Here is a 13137-nt window from a genome sequence, read left to right as displayed (position 1 = left end):
CACAATGACCCCACAAAGGAAGTGGCATCTCCACAATACAGACAAGAAAACTAGGGCTTGGGTGAAAAGCAATTGAGCCCACAAGTGTAGCTCACCTCTGGATGATGGATTTGTCGTACAGCTCCCCAGCAGGGGTCTGCATGATGGCAAACTCTTCCCGTGTCACCAGGCGTAATGCAGGGTTCTGCACAGAGGCTGTGATGGTGCCGATAAGCTGCGGGAGGACCCGGTCCGGGGACAGGATAGAAAGGGAACCCATGGCATTCATGGAAGACTGAAGGACAGATACAGTCACAGTCAGAGCTGGCATCAGAGCGGGGTCCTGCCATGCTTACGTACCCCTGGCAGTTGGCTCCCTTTCTTCTTGCCACTGCTTTATTCTTTCTGAGCATGGCCCACCAAAGCAGATGCCTATCATTAGTGCCTGCCTTACTCAGCAAGCATTTACCCCTTACTCAGGTAAGAGCAGACTAACAGTCTAACCCTGGGGGACACAAATTTTTCACATTCTGAATCTTCATGGACCAGGTGGAGCTGCCCTCACCCTTTCCAGAGGTAGGAACATGACCCAGACCAGAAAGACAGGCTCCAGAATGAGCACAAGACCCAAGCCAGATGCACAGGAGGCAATGAGACCTGTGCTAGCTGACATTACTGGAAAAGGCATGTTTTTCCCCCTGGAGCTAACAGGGGACAAGGAGTAAATCTGGGACTAGCTCTTTTGCCACCACAGAAGGAAAAACTGAGAATGGAGTTCACAGCATAGAAAGCAGAGCTAAGAGACATAGATGGATCAGAGGTAAGAGACACAACACCTACACCATCCCCATGGTACCAGCTGAGTCCCTGTAGCAAGTTAGTCACATCCTTGGAGTGTGCAAATATATGAAACAGTAAGTCCCCCTTTCTGCTTAAACCAATTTGCATTTTCTGAAACGTACAACCAAGAGTCCAAGCCCACAATTCACTACTCCTCTTGTTTCTTTGAGCCCTCCTTTCTTGCACCACAGAAGGGGAGTTCATCCCCAATCTCCAACGTGAGGCTAGAAACAGTTCATGCATGCGTCACCTGGTTCAGGGGACTCTGTGTGGTGATCCTGGGAATGATCTGGTCTAGGTGCCTGGTGATGAAGGCTTCAGGGTCGATCTTCATCCTGGCAAGAAGTGCTGGCCAGAGTCCAGACTGCACTGCCACTGAAAGGGACAGGGCTCTTTGAAGCTTTCTGCCCAGACTGCTCTCACCCTGCCCAACAGAGCCCCTACCTCTCCAATACCAACCATGGCCACAGACCTAAGGATGGGTGGTGGGAGATGATCAGCATCTCCCGGGCCAACTGCTCAGTGTTAGAGATGTCACCCTCAAGCCCTGGCACACCAGAAATGACACACAGAGCCTCCTGCAGGACCCGTGGAGGCACATAGGCCTTTCCCATCTCAGTCACTTCCCCAGCATCGGTCACCAGAGCCTCCAAGGGCAGCACCTGTGTGGAGACAACATGTGAGTCCCCACTGCTCAGAACCCTGTGCAGGCCTGGCATCCAGGAGACAATATGCCAGGGACACCATGCCTCTCACTCCTATTGTTCTCTGGGGTCCCTGCTGGAGTGGGGACTGATGCCCAGCTTCTTGCACTGGAACTTTCAGCTGTGAGATGTGCCTGAAAAGATAAAGCACCTAAAGTCTTCAGAAAGAGAAGAAAATGAAAATTAGTCCAGGACACCTGGCATAAGACTGCCCACATGCCTCCAACGAGTTTACGGAGGAAAGCAGTGAAGCACAGCATAAAGAACAGGAGCCAGGCCCTTGGAGTCTCCCCCAAAGAGGTCATCCTCTCACTGGCTGGAAGAACCAGGCAGATCATTTCAGCTCCTGGAACCCTGGAGAGCTCATACAAAACAAGGATTATTAATCCCACCTGCATTCATAGGTACCGTGAAAAATCAAAACAAAGAATGGGTAGAAAATGCTTTAAAAATTAAGAGCTTTAAAAGCATAAAGGAGAAAATATCCAAAGAGAAAAAGACGGAGCTGCATGTCAAAAGGCAAGAAGAAAGCTGGTAACAGCAGCACACACCTATAATCCCAACTACTTGGGAGGCTGAGGCAGGAGGATCACAAGTTCAAGGCCATTCTGGGCAACTTAGCAAAACTGGTCCCCAAATTAAAAAAATTTTAAAGGGCTGGGGAAAAAAAAAAGGGATAGGAGACTGGGGATGTAGCTCAGTGGGTAGAGCACTTGCCCAGCATGTATTAAGACTCTGAGTTCAATTCTCAACATCACAGGGAAAAGAAAGGCATGGGACCAGGCACGGGGTCCACACCTCTAATTCCAGCAGTTTGGTAGGCTGAGGCAGGAGGATTGCCAAGTTTGAGGCCAGTCTTAGCAACTCAGCAAGGCCCAGCCTCAAAAATAAAAATAAATAATTAAATAAAAGGGTTGAGGATGTAGCTCACGGGTAGAATACCCTTGGGTTCAATCCCCAGTAGGTGGGGGAAGACATGGGAAGGGAAAGAAAAGAGAATCTGAAAAGAAAAAGAAATTCAAAGATGTTACCAGAAGCTTGGGGACAGGACAGAAGGTTCTGGCATCACACAGGACCTGAGTGAGAGAACAGCCCAGAAATTGCCCAGTCAAAATCCCAGGGCATAAGCAGGGTTGGCTGTATGGGTTCAAGTGGCCCAATTCCAGGGTCCATATGTCCTCACCTTATGAGAACTAAGGACAGCCTTCAGCTCCTCCAGGAGTCCGTAGGCCAGCTTAAAGCCCCCAAGAGAGGACAGCAGCTTCCGAACTGTCTGCTGAGCCTGCCTGCGGACGTGCCAGGTGCGGCTCAGGAGTACCGCCACCAGGGCCCGGTGGTACTGCCTGCAAGCAAAGGGGCAGATGGTTCTGAGGGAGGCTAGGGGGCAGGGTTTTCTATAGCCAACCCTCTCACACACCCCACTTGTCAGACTCCTGCCAAGGTTTGCCTTGTTTGGCCCACAGGACAAGGTAAGTAAGCCTCACGTACTGAACTTTGTTGCCGGTGAGTCTATGTGGGTGATCAAGGAAAAGTCTCTCTGTCAAATGCAACACAGTACACAGGGCTGAAACAGAAGAAATAGTTTTTAAAACAGGCATGTGTATACACGTATGCATATATGCATTCAAAAAGAACTGAAAAATTAACACCAAAATGTAAATGTGATTATCACTGGATGTAAAATTATAGCTCATTTTTATTTCCTTCTGTTTGCTTGTTATGGAATATGGAAATTCCATTTGCATTTTGGAATATGGAAAATACACTTTTTTCAGTAACTCAAAATTATGAGTGCAGTGGTACACACCTGTAATCCCAGCAGCTCAGGATGCTGAGGCAAGAGGATTGCAAATTCAAAACTGGCCTCAGGTTGGGCATAGTGGCACATGCCTGTAATCCCAGTGGCTCAGGAGGCTGAGGCAGGAGGACCGCCAGTTCAAAGTGAGCCTCAGCAAAAGCAAGGTGCTAAGCAACTCAGTGAGATCCTGTCTCTAAATAAAAAACTAAATAGGGCTCAGTGGTCAAGTGCCTCTGAGTTCAATCTCCACTACCTCAAAAAAATGTCTCAGCAACTTAGCAAGGCCCTAAGCAATTCAGTTGAAACTCTATCTCTAAATAAAATATGAAAAAGGCTGGGGATGTTGCTCAGTGGTTAAGCACCTCTGGGTTCAATTCCTGGTACCAAAAAAAAAAGATAAATAAATAAATTTACTATGCAGTTCTAAAAAAGAATGAGAATGCTGATTATACACTGGACACTGGACATGGACTAATTTCCAAGCCTAGGATGCAGAGTGTATACAGCAGGCAGACTAGCATTTATGTAAAAGAAATAGAGAACTAGCATATAGAGTTATTCACTTGTGTATTTACAAAATACCAAGGACACAAAAGCAACTAATAACATTGGTTATCTATGGCCAGGAGAAGTGAGTAGCACAAAGATCTAAGCAGGGGTATAATTTTCAGTGCAGACCTCTTATTCTGTCTTTTATTTTTGAATTATATGAATATACTGTCTAATCAAAAACAAACTAAAATTTTTTAAAGCCAGAAAGTGACTAATAGTTGTACCTCATTAATAGGTTGTTGTGATTTGTGAGTCAAAAGATTTTTCAAATCACTAATTAGTGGTAGACTCCTCTAAGGCGACCTAGAATTTTCCACATACATTTAGAGATCAACTGTTCCTTTTCTGCAAGGATAGAAACCAGTAGTTTCTGTGTCTCCTGGTGGGGGAGTACAGCCTGCACCCTCCACCAGAGCTTCTCAGCTCCTTTTAACATAACTTGAGACAGCACCAATTACCCAATCAGCTATAATTACAGTTAATATCCCAGTTCCACAAGCATTGCTATTTCTCCACAATTCACCAAAGTCCCCCACTTTCCAAGGCTGACACTCCCTACAGGAATGAACTCATTCCAACCACAGTCAAAGCTGTTGACCATATTGCTCTAATCTAGGTTTTTGCAGAGCTGACGGGCCGAACAAGTGGTCAGGGAAGTATCCTCTCTGAAGACCCACTAAGAGATCTGGCTCCAAGTAAACTCACCATCCTCAGAAGCCATGAGCAGGAATTTCTCAGATGTGAAAATCTGCTTCTTCTCATCCACAACCAGCTGCCAAAAACTGCTCAGTTTGGCCTCTGTAAAAAACCAACAGTCACCCCATAATGCAATGCACCATATTCCCCAGGATTGGGCTCTTCCATTCTGAAGCTGCTGGGGAGGCTCTGTGAAGGACCCTAACTGGGGTGAATCATTCCTAGACTCTACTGTTCTGAGAACTAACCTCAGTCCTCCTGGCATTGCTTCCTGTATGATGGACTTCAGTGGTTCTCTGCTGCCCATGGAAGCCAGAGCTAGCTGTTTCTTGTCTGGAATTCCACCTACCCAGGCACCAAGCTGGAATACTTGTGTTTCACATGTTGTGGCTTTCCCTGCCCTTCCTTGACTGGGGTTGTTTTGACTTCCACATGGCCATACCCTCTTGAGAGTGAAATCACTCCAAGCCGTCAGGGCTCTAGTTCAAATGCTTCCTTTTTCTGAAGGATTTCCCAACACCCACCTCCTAAATTAAAAGCAATCTCTCCTTCAAAATTGCTCTAATGCTACATATTGAGTTAAACTACAGAGGTATTTTTACATCTTCCTGCTCCTGTTATATAGTTGAGCACCCTGAAATTTGCAGAAACGAGGTCATGTTCATCTTTGCATCCACCAGGTAGCCCAGAGCCTTGGTACACACAGTGGACACACAATAATAGTACATGAAGAGAGCTGAACTCCATTTCTCAGCACAGGAACAAGATCAGGTATGTGCATACAGAATGGCAGGTTGCTACAGTTTGGATCTGGAGTGTTTCTCAAATGCTCACGTGTTAGTTAGAGGCCAGGTCCCCAGCCTGTGGTACTACTGGGAGATGATGGAACCTTTAGGAGGTGAGACACAGTGGAAGTCAGTTAGGTAACTGGGGACATGCCCTTTAAGGAGATATTGAGACCCTGGCCCTCCTCTATCCCTTCTTTGTTTCCTGGCTACTTTGAGGTAAGCAGCTTTGCTCTACACATGAGCTTTGCTCCCCGCCATAATGTCAACTGTCTCACCACAGGCCCAAAAGCAACAGGTCAACCAACCATGGACTGAAACCTCCAAAATTGTAAGCCATAATAAATCTTCCCTCCTTTAAGCTGATTTTCTCAGGTATTTCGTCACAGGAATGGAAAGCTAACATAGAGGTGGACTAAAGAAAGCATGGAATATAGGCTGGGAGGTAGTTCAGTGGAAAAGTACCTGCCTAGTATGCATGAAGCCCTGGGTGCAATCCCCAGTACTGGGGGAAAAAAAAAAAGTAAGCATGGAAAACTAGGAAGCCACAAAAAAAGAATGAGAACACTCTTTTGTTCTTCTGATTTGGAATCATTTAGAAGATATGCTCTGTATATAATGTGGTGCATATCGTAAGTCAGTTAGCATGTTTCATTACACATTGACCCTATCTGGACACAAAACTGGTAATGCTGTCCAAAGGGAGAAACAGTGGCTGGAAGAAAGGCTACAGGGGAACTTTTCACATTATACACTTCCATAGTTTAAGAATTTTGTACCCAATGAATATAAAAGAAGGTAAGACCAATACTAAGCAGGTCATTCCGGGCATTGTCTGCAAACCCACGTCCCAGAGTGAAGCAGAACAGTGACAGAGTCCCCTGGCTGCATTCCCATTGCCCAGTGCAACCCTGAGGCTCATCCCTGCACACTGCAAGCAGCCCTGCCGCTGATCAGCTGATGAGCTGATCCTAAACATCAAGGCACTCGTTTCAAGGACTCTGAAAGAGTCTGGACATCTCTGGACCCTTACCAGCCTGTGAGTCAGCCACTGAAAGCTTTGATAGTAACAAGGCTGCGGCAGCACCTTCAGCAACTGTCAGAACCTGAGTGCTCTGGGAGGCTGCCTTCTCCACTGTCTGGATGAGCAGGGGCAGTAAGTCCAGGGCCTGCAACAATGTGTCACCTGTGAAGAGAGGACATGCACTTTAAGGACCATCCTGACCTTCCAGGCTGACAAGATCACTTGAAAAAGGAGTTATCCACCCAGGTGTAGGACTGATGACTAAAACCCTTCAATCAGTTTGTCAAATATCTAGCTGGGCGTGGTGGTACACACCTGCAATACCAGCAACTCAGAAGGCTGATACAGGAAGGAGTATTGCAAGTTCAAGGCCAGCCTTAGCAATTGAGCAAGACACTATCTCAAAATAAAATATAAAAAGGGCCAGGGATATAGTTCAGTAGTAAAATCAACCCTGGGTTCAATCCCTAGCACTGGGGGAGCAGACGGGGGAAATTTTTCAAATATTTCAAAGAACTGGACCAGTACTGCCAAAAAAAAAAAAAAACCAATATCACAAACAACTGGAGTTTGAATCTGAGCTCATTTCAAACTTATAACATAAAATTAGAGGAAGAAGGATCCTTATTGATCCAACTATCCAGCTATCTGATGGATTTGAAAACAGGTTAAGTGAGTTGGCCAAGGTCATACAACTGGTTGACACAGAGCCACCACTAACTTCAAGTCTATCAATTCTTGTCTGGTGTTCTTCCCCTATACCAAATGACCTGTGGATCCAAATCCCAAAACTAGAAAAACTAGAATTAATCTGCTGATCTATAAACACATTTTTTTAAAAGTCAATTCGAACTATAGTTAAATTCATGTTTTTATGATGTACTAGCTGGGTACGTCAGAACGTGTCATGGTATTACTATTATAATAATATCATGCATATGAATCCAAAAAATGATTATTCTAATGATTTATATTGTTTATTTATTTGTAGGCTGAGGATTAAACCCAGGACCTCTCGCATGCTAGGCAAGTGCTCAACCACTAAGCTATATCCCCAGTCCTACGTTTACTTGCAGAACTAACTCGAGCTAAAGAGACAAGGTTAAACCAAGTCTCTGCCATCTACAAGTCAACCAAAAATCAAAGCTGATCAATACAGCAAAAATGCAACTGATACCTAAATACGCAAAGTGTTTTTATATAAGGATATGAGTTCATTATATCTCTAAGGTAGCTGACAATGTATTAATTGTACACTGCCATCCACGGGAATCTATGACTTCAATCAGCACTTATCTGTGGCTTTGCATAAACCTCATAAACCACTGCAGACGATGATTTATGACTGAGCTTAGAGGTGTGTTTCAGGAAAAGATTTACTGCTCTCAACTAAGTGCAAATATCTCTTCTGTCACATTCTTCTTTAATCATTAAGAGATGTGTGGATACAAAGTTCATCAGACAAGACACATTTCACACAAGGTATGCTCTCGCTAGGGGAGGCTCTGGAATTGCTTAGATGTTTCTTTAAATACAATTCATTATGAATTTAAAATAAACTTATCATTTAAAAGAAACATGAGCCTATGTTGGGTGCTGTGGTACACACCTATAATCCCAACAGGGAGGCTGAGGCAGAAGGACCACAAGTTCAAGCCCAGCCTTAGCAATTTAATGAGATCCTTTCTCAAAATAAAAAATAAAAAGAGCTGAGGATGTAGTTCAGTGGTACAGCATCCCTACCACCAAAAGATAAAAAAATTAATTTAAAAAATATAAGGCTATCTCAGAGACATAAGTCATCATTAGAGTTTGTTAGCTTGTGGATCAAGCTCCTACACAATTTTCTTCTAGGTCTGCTTGGACAGAAGTGGATTGGATGCCCATGACAGTACTGAAGGGTGAGCTGTGGTCATTTTTAATAGATCCAGAGTAAAGTTTACATGAAAATGAACCTTTTAAATCAGTCTTATAATCATTCCTCCATGATCTCAGATATTGCCATGACAGGTTCTGAATATGGGTCCTCTCAGAATAAAGTTGTGAACTTGAAAGTCTGATAAGGGGAGGAACTAGGAAATGTGAAGACTGGTCTCTGATTCTGGATTTAGAGATGACCAAAAGGTTCAGAAGGCTCAGGAGGAAATGATGCAAAATAAGCTGAATCGTCAGCTTGGGATGGTGATAATGCCCTGAAGATTCAGTCACCTCTATGCAGGAGGCCTTGACTACGGGCAGCACCTTACCTCGGAAGGAGGCCAACATACACTGCAGGTAGGCATGCCTCACTGCAGAGGTGGAAGTTTTAAGGCTGAAAGCTTTCTTGAACCAGTCAGTGAGTTTCTTGGGTACTTCCGTAGTGAACCGGTTGCACCAGAGAGCCAGGACAGAGACAGCATGTACCAAAGTACCTTCATGAACTAGAGAAAGAAGCAAATTCCCCATTAGTATGATATAACCACATCAAATCACTGCAAGCAGCACAAGAAAGCAAGCAAGCAAATATCAAGGGGAGGAAGCAGAGGCATTTCAGACTATTCCCAGTCCTGCTAACCAAGGGAGGTGTGCCTTCAGAAGAAGGTTAGGAAGGCTCCAATGTGAAAAAGCACAGCTGAGAAGGGGTCAGGACTCCATGCTCCCCATGCTGCATAGAATTACCTTCCTGCTGGAGGAACGGGATGAACAGCTCAGCCACAGTCCCATTCAGAACTTGACCGAAAGGCCCAGATACCACATGATGACTGACACTTCCAATCCCTGAAAGGAAGAGTCCCTGCTCAGTCCTCTATCTGCAAAAACCCTAGCAGGCAAGTCTTCCTGCCACTGCCACTGGGTTCCGCAGAAGCCACGCCTCTTCTCTATTACTGACCCTCCCTCAATTCACAGTGTTGAGTTTTATAGCAGACAAGCCTCTGGCCAGGCAGCAATCTTGGGAGGTAAGCTGGCCCCGTCAGGACAGCCAGAGATGTCAGGATCCAAAGAGGGATTTGCCTCGCCGGAAGAATATGCTAAACTTTACCCAGTACCACACCACACTTCGAGGGCCTGGACTCAAGAAGCCCTGTACCTGAGAGGACGCTGATCTTCTGGGCTACAATAGTTAGCTTTCCTTCTGAGCCTGAGAGGAGAAAAGCAACGGTTCAAGTTCACATCAACCACATATCCCCAGGGGTTGACCAATGCAGTCATGAGGTGACCATCATACATTATAGACTCCAGAAGGAGCCCTTCTGGTGTGAAACTGGGTTTAAAATAACATTTAGTAGCTTTGGACTAAAAAAGTACTGTTCTTAGAAAACAATTTGAGAAACAAAAAATATAAAGGAAAATATTTATTAAATTACTCACATTCCCACTACCCAAAGACATTATTAATATCTTTTTTTTTTTTTTTTTTTTTGCGGTGCTGGGGATCGAACCCAGAGACTTGAGCTTGCAACACAAGCACTCTACCAACTGGGCTATCTCCCCAGCCCCATTATTAATATCTTGGTATATTTCCTTTAGTTTTTTCTGCAATACCTATAGAAGAATATCTACTTAAAAACAAAAACACTGAGATCACCCCAACTACACCACCTCGAGTGTGCTTCTGTTCAGGTCACACATACACACTCTAGCATCCCCATGGCCACATGGTCCTGCCACAAGCAGACTCAGAACCAAGTCCCCACCAGATCTGGGGTCCCGGGGAATGCTGGGGTCATACTTCAGGCATTCCCAGGGCCAAGAGGGCCTGCTCACCTCCAAGAATTGCAAACAGGTGCCTGGTCAGGGCCTCCATGGCCGAGGAGTCGCTGCACTGGCGGGCCAGGTTGCGTAGTGCCAACACAGCTTCATCCATCAGACGGGGACTGTTGGATTTCAGTTGATCTAGACACACAGAGCCATTGCTGAAGGGCTGCAGGCAGCTGAACATCCATACTTCAGTCTGTTTTTCCCAGGCTCCCCCTCTTCACTCATTATCTTGAGAAAGAAACCCTACTTATGTAGGAGGTTGAAGTCTTATTTCTAATGTGAGCTGTCCTCTACTCCCTTTTCAACAAGAAATGTAACAAATACAACCAAAATCTAAGGCACATTGAGGGGCCTGTGAGGGGTCAGGCTACTCACTAGCCAGGCCTTTCACAATGTCCAGGGCATACTGGCTGAGGTCAAGTGTCACTGATGCCAGGAGACTGGAGATGGCTAAGGGAACAGAAAACATTCTCAGGTCAGTCTGAAGGATCAAGGACTGTGCTCTACTCTCTACTCTCCAGCAAATGCCACCAGGTCTGCTTTCTAGCCACATGTAAACATGACCACCTTCATCTCTACAGGGGTGAAAGAGTGGTCACATCCTTGAATCAAAGCTCTGCTGACAAGTTATGTACTACCCCATCCCATCACCCCTTCAACATTCTACCAATACCTGTTACCAAGACAAACAGGGAGAGACTCAACCCTCACACTTAATTTTTTCAAGTGTCACTTTTACACTAAGTCTATACTGTGCTGGGAATCGAACCCACAGCCTTGTGCTTGAAAGGCAAGCACTTTACTGACTGAGCTATATCCCCAGCCCCAGAAGAGGTTCTTAACCTGATCTTTTTTTTAGATGTTGACAGACCTTTATTTTATTCATTTATTTATATATGATGCTGAGAACCAAACCCTGTGCCTCACACATGCTAGACAAGTGCTCCATCACTGAGCCACAATCCCAGCCCCAACCTGAATGATCTTAAATCACTAAAATTATATGCAGCATTCTAAGTGGATATACTTTTGTGTGTTCTTTTAACAAGAAAGCCTATGACTTTCAGCATATTCTGTAGAGGATCACTGATCTCTCTTCCAAGGTCCCAAAGAGGTAAGAGTGAATACATCTCCCACTCCCAACTCGCACATGCCTCCTGCTGCCAATCATCAGAGTAGAGCTGATGCAGCAACTCAACCCTCCCATCAACCTGCTTGGCAGGAACCTACTTTCAATGACATTCTCTGGACTCCTCAGTAAGGACTTCTGTATGGTGGGCAGAATCAGATCCTTAAACTCTGAGTGAGACATGTATCGGAGCAAAGGGGCACAGTTATCCTACAAAGAAAAAGGAGTCAAGCAGCAAGTTCGCATGGAATAGACAGGGAATAAAGGGCAGTGGTGCGTCCTAGAATTTAAAATAGGACTTGAGGTTTGTCTAGGCAAGGAAGGTGCACCACCCACTCACCAACAGGTACTTTGGAGGCTTTACTTTGCTCATCAGAATGTTCTTCACGTAGAAATCCAGCAGGGCACTCTAGAGGACATAAGATTTGGATGGACCCTGGTCCTCTAAAGTGTCTGGCCTACAAGGTCTCTCTTGTGGGAGCCCCCAAAGAACACAAGCCAATACCCCAAAATCTCAGGGGTAAGCACACTGATCATGCTAATCCATCTGGAAGCCCTCCGAGGCTTTCCATGGCCCTTGGGATAAAGTCCAAAGACTGTGGCATAGCTTATAAGCCCTGCCTGCTCCCAGAAGCTGCACCTTGCATCTCTCACCCACACCTGCCACTCCCAACTGCATCGGCCTCCATGCTCCCCCCACCAGCTGGCTTCTCAGCTCTTCCTCACCTCTTCACCTGCTAAGTTCTCTTCCACCCTCAAAGTTCCTTCATCAGAGATGTGTTCCCTGACCCAAGGCCCAAGTCAGGTTCCCCTGATGCTATCACAGCTTCTCACACTTTCCTTGGTAGCACCTGTCATAGTAATAATTAACTAGATGACCATCCTTTTCAGATTCAGTTCTGCAGGAATTATAGCTCCCTTACTCCCTGCTGCATTCCCGGCACCTGGCAGTGCTGGCACATGGCCACAGCTCAATGGAGAGGAATAAATGCCTGCACGAACAAGCAAACCATCATTCTAATAATTACACCAGGATTCATCACAAGCCCGACTGCAGGGAAAACTATCCAATTCTCTGAAGTTCATTATTATGGCAAAAGGCTGAGGTCTCATGTGTGAAAACCAACAATTTGAGATGAGACCAGCAGCTCAGGCCACAAAGGCAAAACCAGACCCATTGTCACTGCTCCTGGCACTTACCTTGTGCTGATTGACCACATCCATCTCCTTGTGGCTTGTGCAGAACTGCACTAGCAGCCCCAGCATGCCAGCATAGTTCTGGTTGGGTTCTAGGCTAAGAATGGCTGACAAGTACTGTTCCACCAGCCCAGGGTTCTGAAGAGGAAAGCGGAAGTCAGATGTCTCAAATGGCAGCAAGGACATGGAAGAAGCATTGCCAGCCACCTCCTGCCAGCCCTGTCACCTCTTTCCATAGCTTGGTGAGTTTCTTCACTGCACCATCCACAGCATGCTTGTGAGAGCCACCCAGCACCTCCAGCAGGAGCAGGCACTGAACCTCCACCTGCCAGGGCAGGGAAAGACATGGGTCAGGATGTGACAAGAAGTGGGGGTCCTGTAGCCCTCACAGCCTGCTGAAGACCTTCATCAGGCCCTTCAGATCCTGGTTTCATCTTTACTAGGCCTCTTCCATTCAACTCCAGCCTGATTCTCTTCCCTTACCCCCACTCTTAATCCTGTCCTTTAATTATCCTAGCACTTATTTAATAAATATTGTTAAGTGCCTACTCTGAGTCAGACAATGAAGACACACAGGGAACACAACAGAACAGAGGAAGAGAAAGATATTAAATGAATAAAGACACAAGTGAATACATAATTTCAGTGAGATAGGTGCTATGCAGGAAAAGAACAGGGGCCTGTTTCATATACTT

The 13137-nt window shown here is 45.6% G+C and overlaps 1 protein-coding gene across 1 annotated transcript in view; it reads right to left on the bottom strand.

Moving 5' to 3' along the window:
• Window positions 1-13137, bottom strand: part of GCN1 (GCN1 activator of EIF2AK4) — a 59845-nt gene that overhangs the window by 34041 nt on the left and 12667 nt on the right. The window contains exons 6-21 of the mRNA XM_079151213.1: window positions 12669-12767; window positions 12446-12580; window positions 11586-11654; window positions 11347-11455; window positions 10492-10566; window positions 10123-10251; window positions 9446-9496; window positions 9037-9135; window positions 8625-8798; window positions 6388-6540; window positions 4579-4671; window positions 3012-3087; window positions 2707-2866; window positions 1292-1481; window positions 1070-1194; window positions 96-274 (exon numbers count right to left, since the gene is read on the bottom strand). Coding sequence (XP_079007339.1) covers window positions 96-274; window positions 1070-1194; window positions 1292-1481; window positions 2707-2866; window positions 3012-3087; window positions 4579-4671; window positions 6388-6540; window positions 8625-8798; window positions 9037-9135; window positions 9446-9496; window positions 10123-10251; window positions 10492-10566; window positions 11347-11455; window positions 11586-11654; window positions 12446-12580; window positions 12669-12767 — 1916 coding nt within the window. The remainder of the gene's footprint in view (window positions 1-95; window positions 275-1069; window positions 1195-1291; window positions 1482-2706; window positions 2867-3011; window positions 3088-4578; window positions 4672-6387; window positions 6541-8624; window positions 8799-9036; window positions 9136-9445; window positions 9497-10122; window positions 10252-10491; window positions 10567-11346; window positions 11456-11585; window positions 11655-12445; window positions 12581-12668; window positions 12768-13137) is intronic.

The sequence above is a fragment of the Sciurus vulgaris genome, assembly GCF_902686455.1.
Source record: "Sciurus vulgaris genome assembly, chromosome: 8".
Taxonomy (NCBI): domain Eukaryota; kingdom Metazoa; phylum Chordata; class Mammalia; order Rodentia; family Sciuridae; genus Sciurus; species Sciurus vulgaris.
Note: the sequence above shows the minus strand (reverse complement) of the source record. Positions and strands in the feature narration are given on the sequence as shown.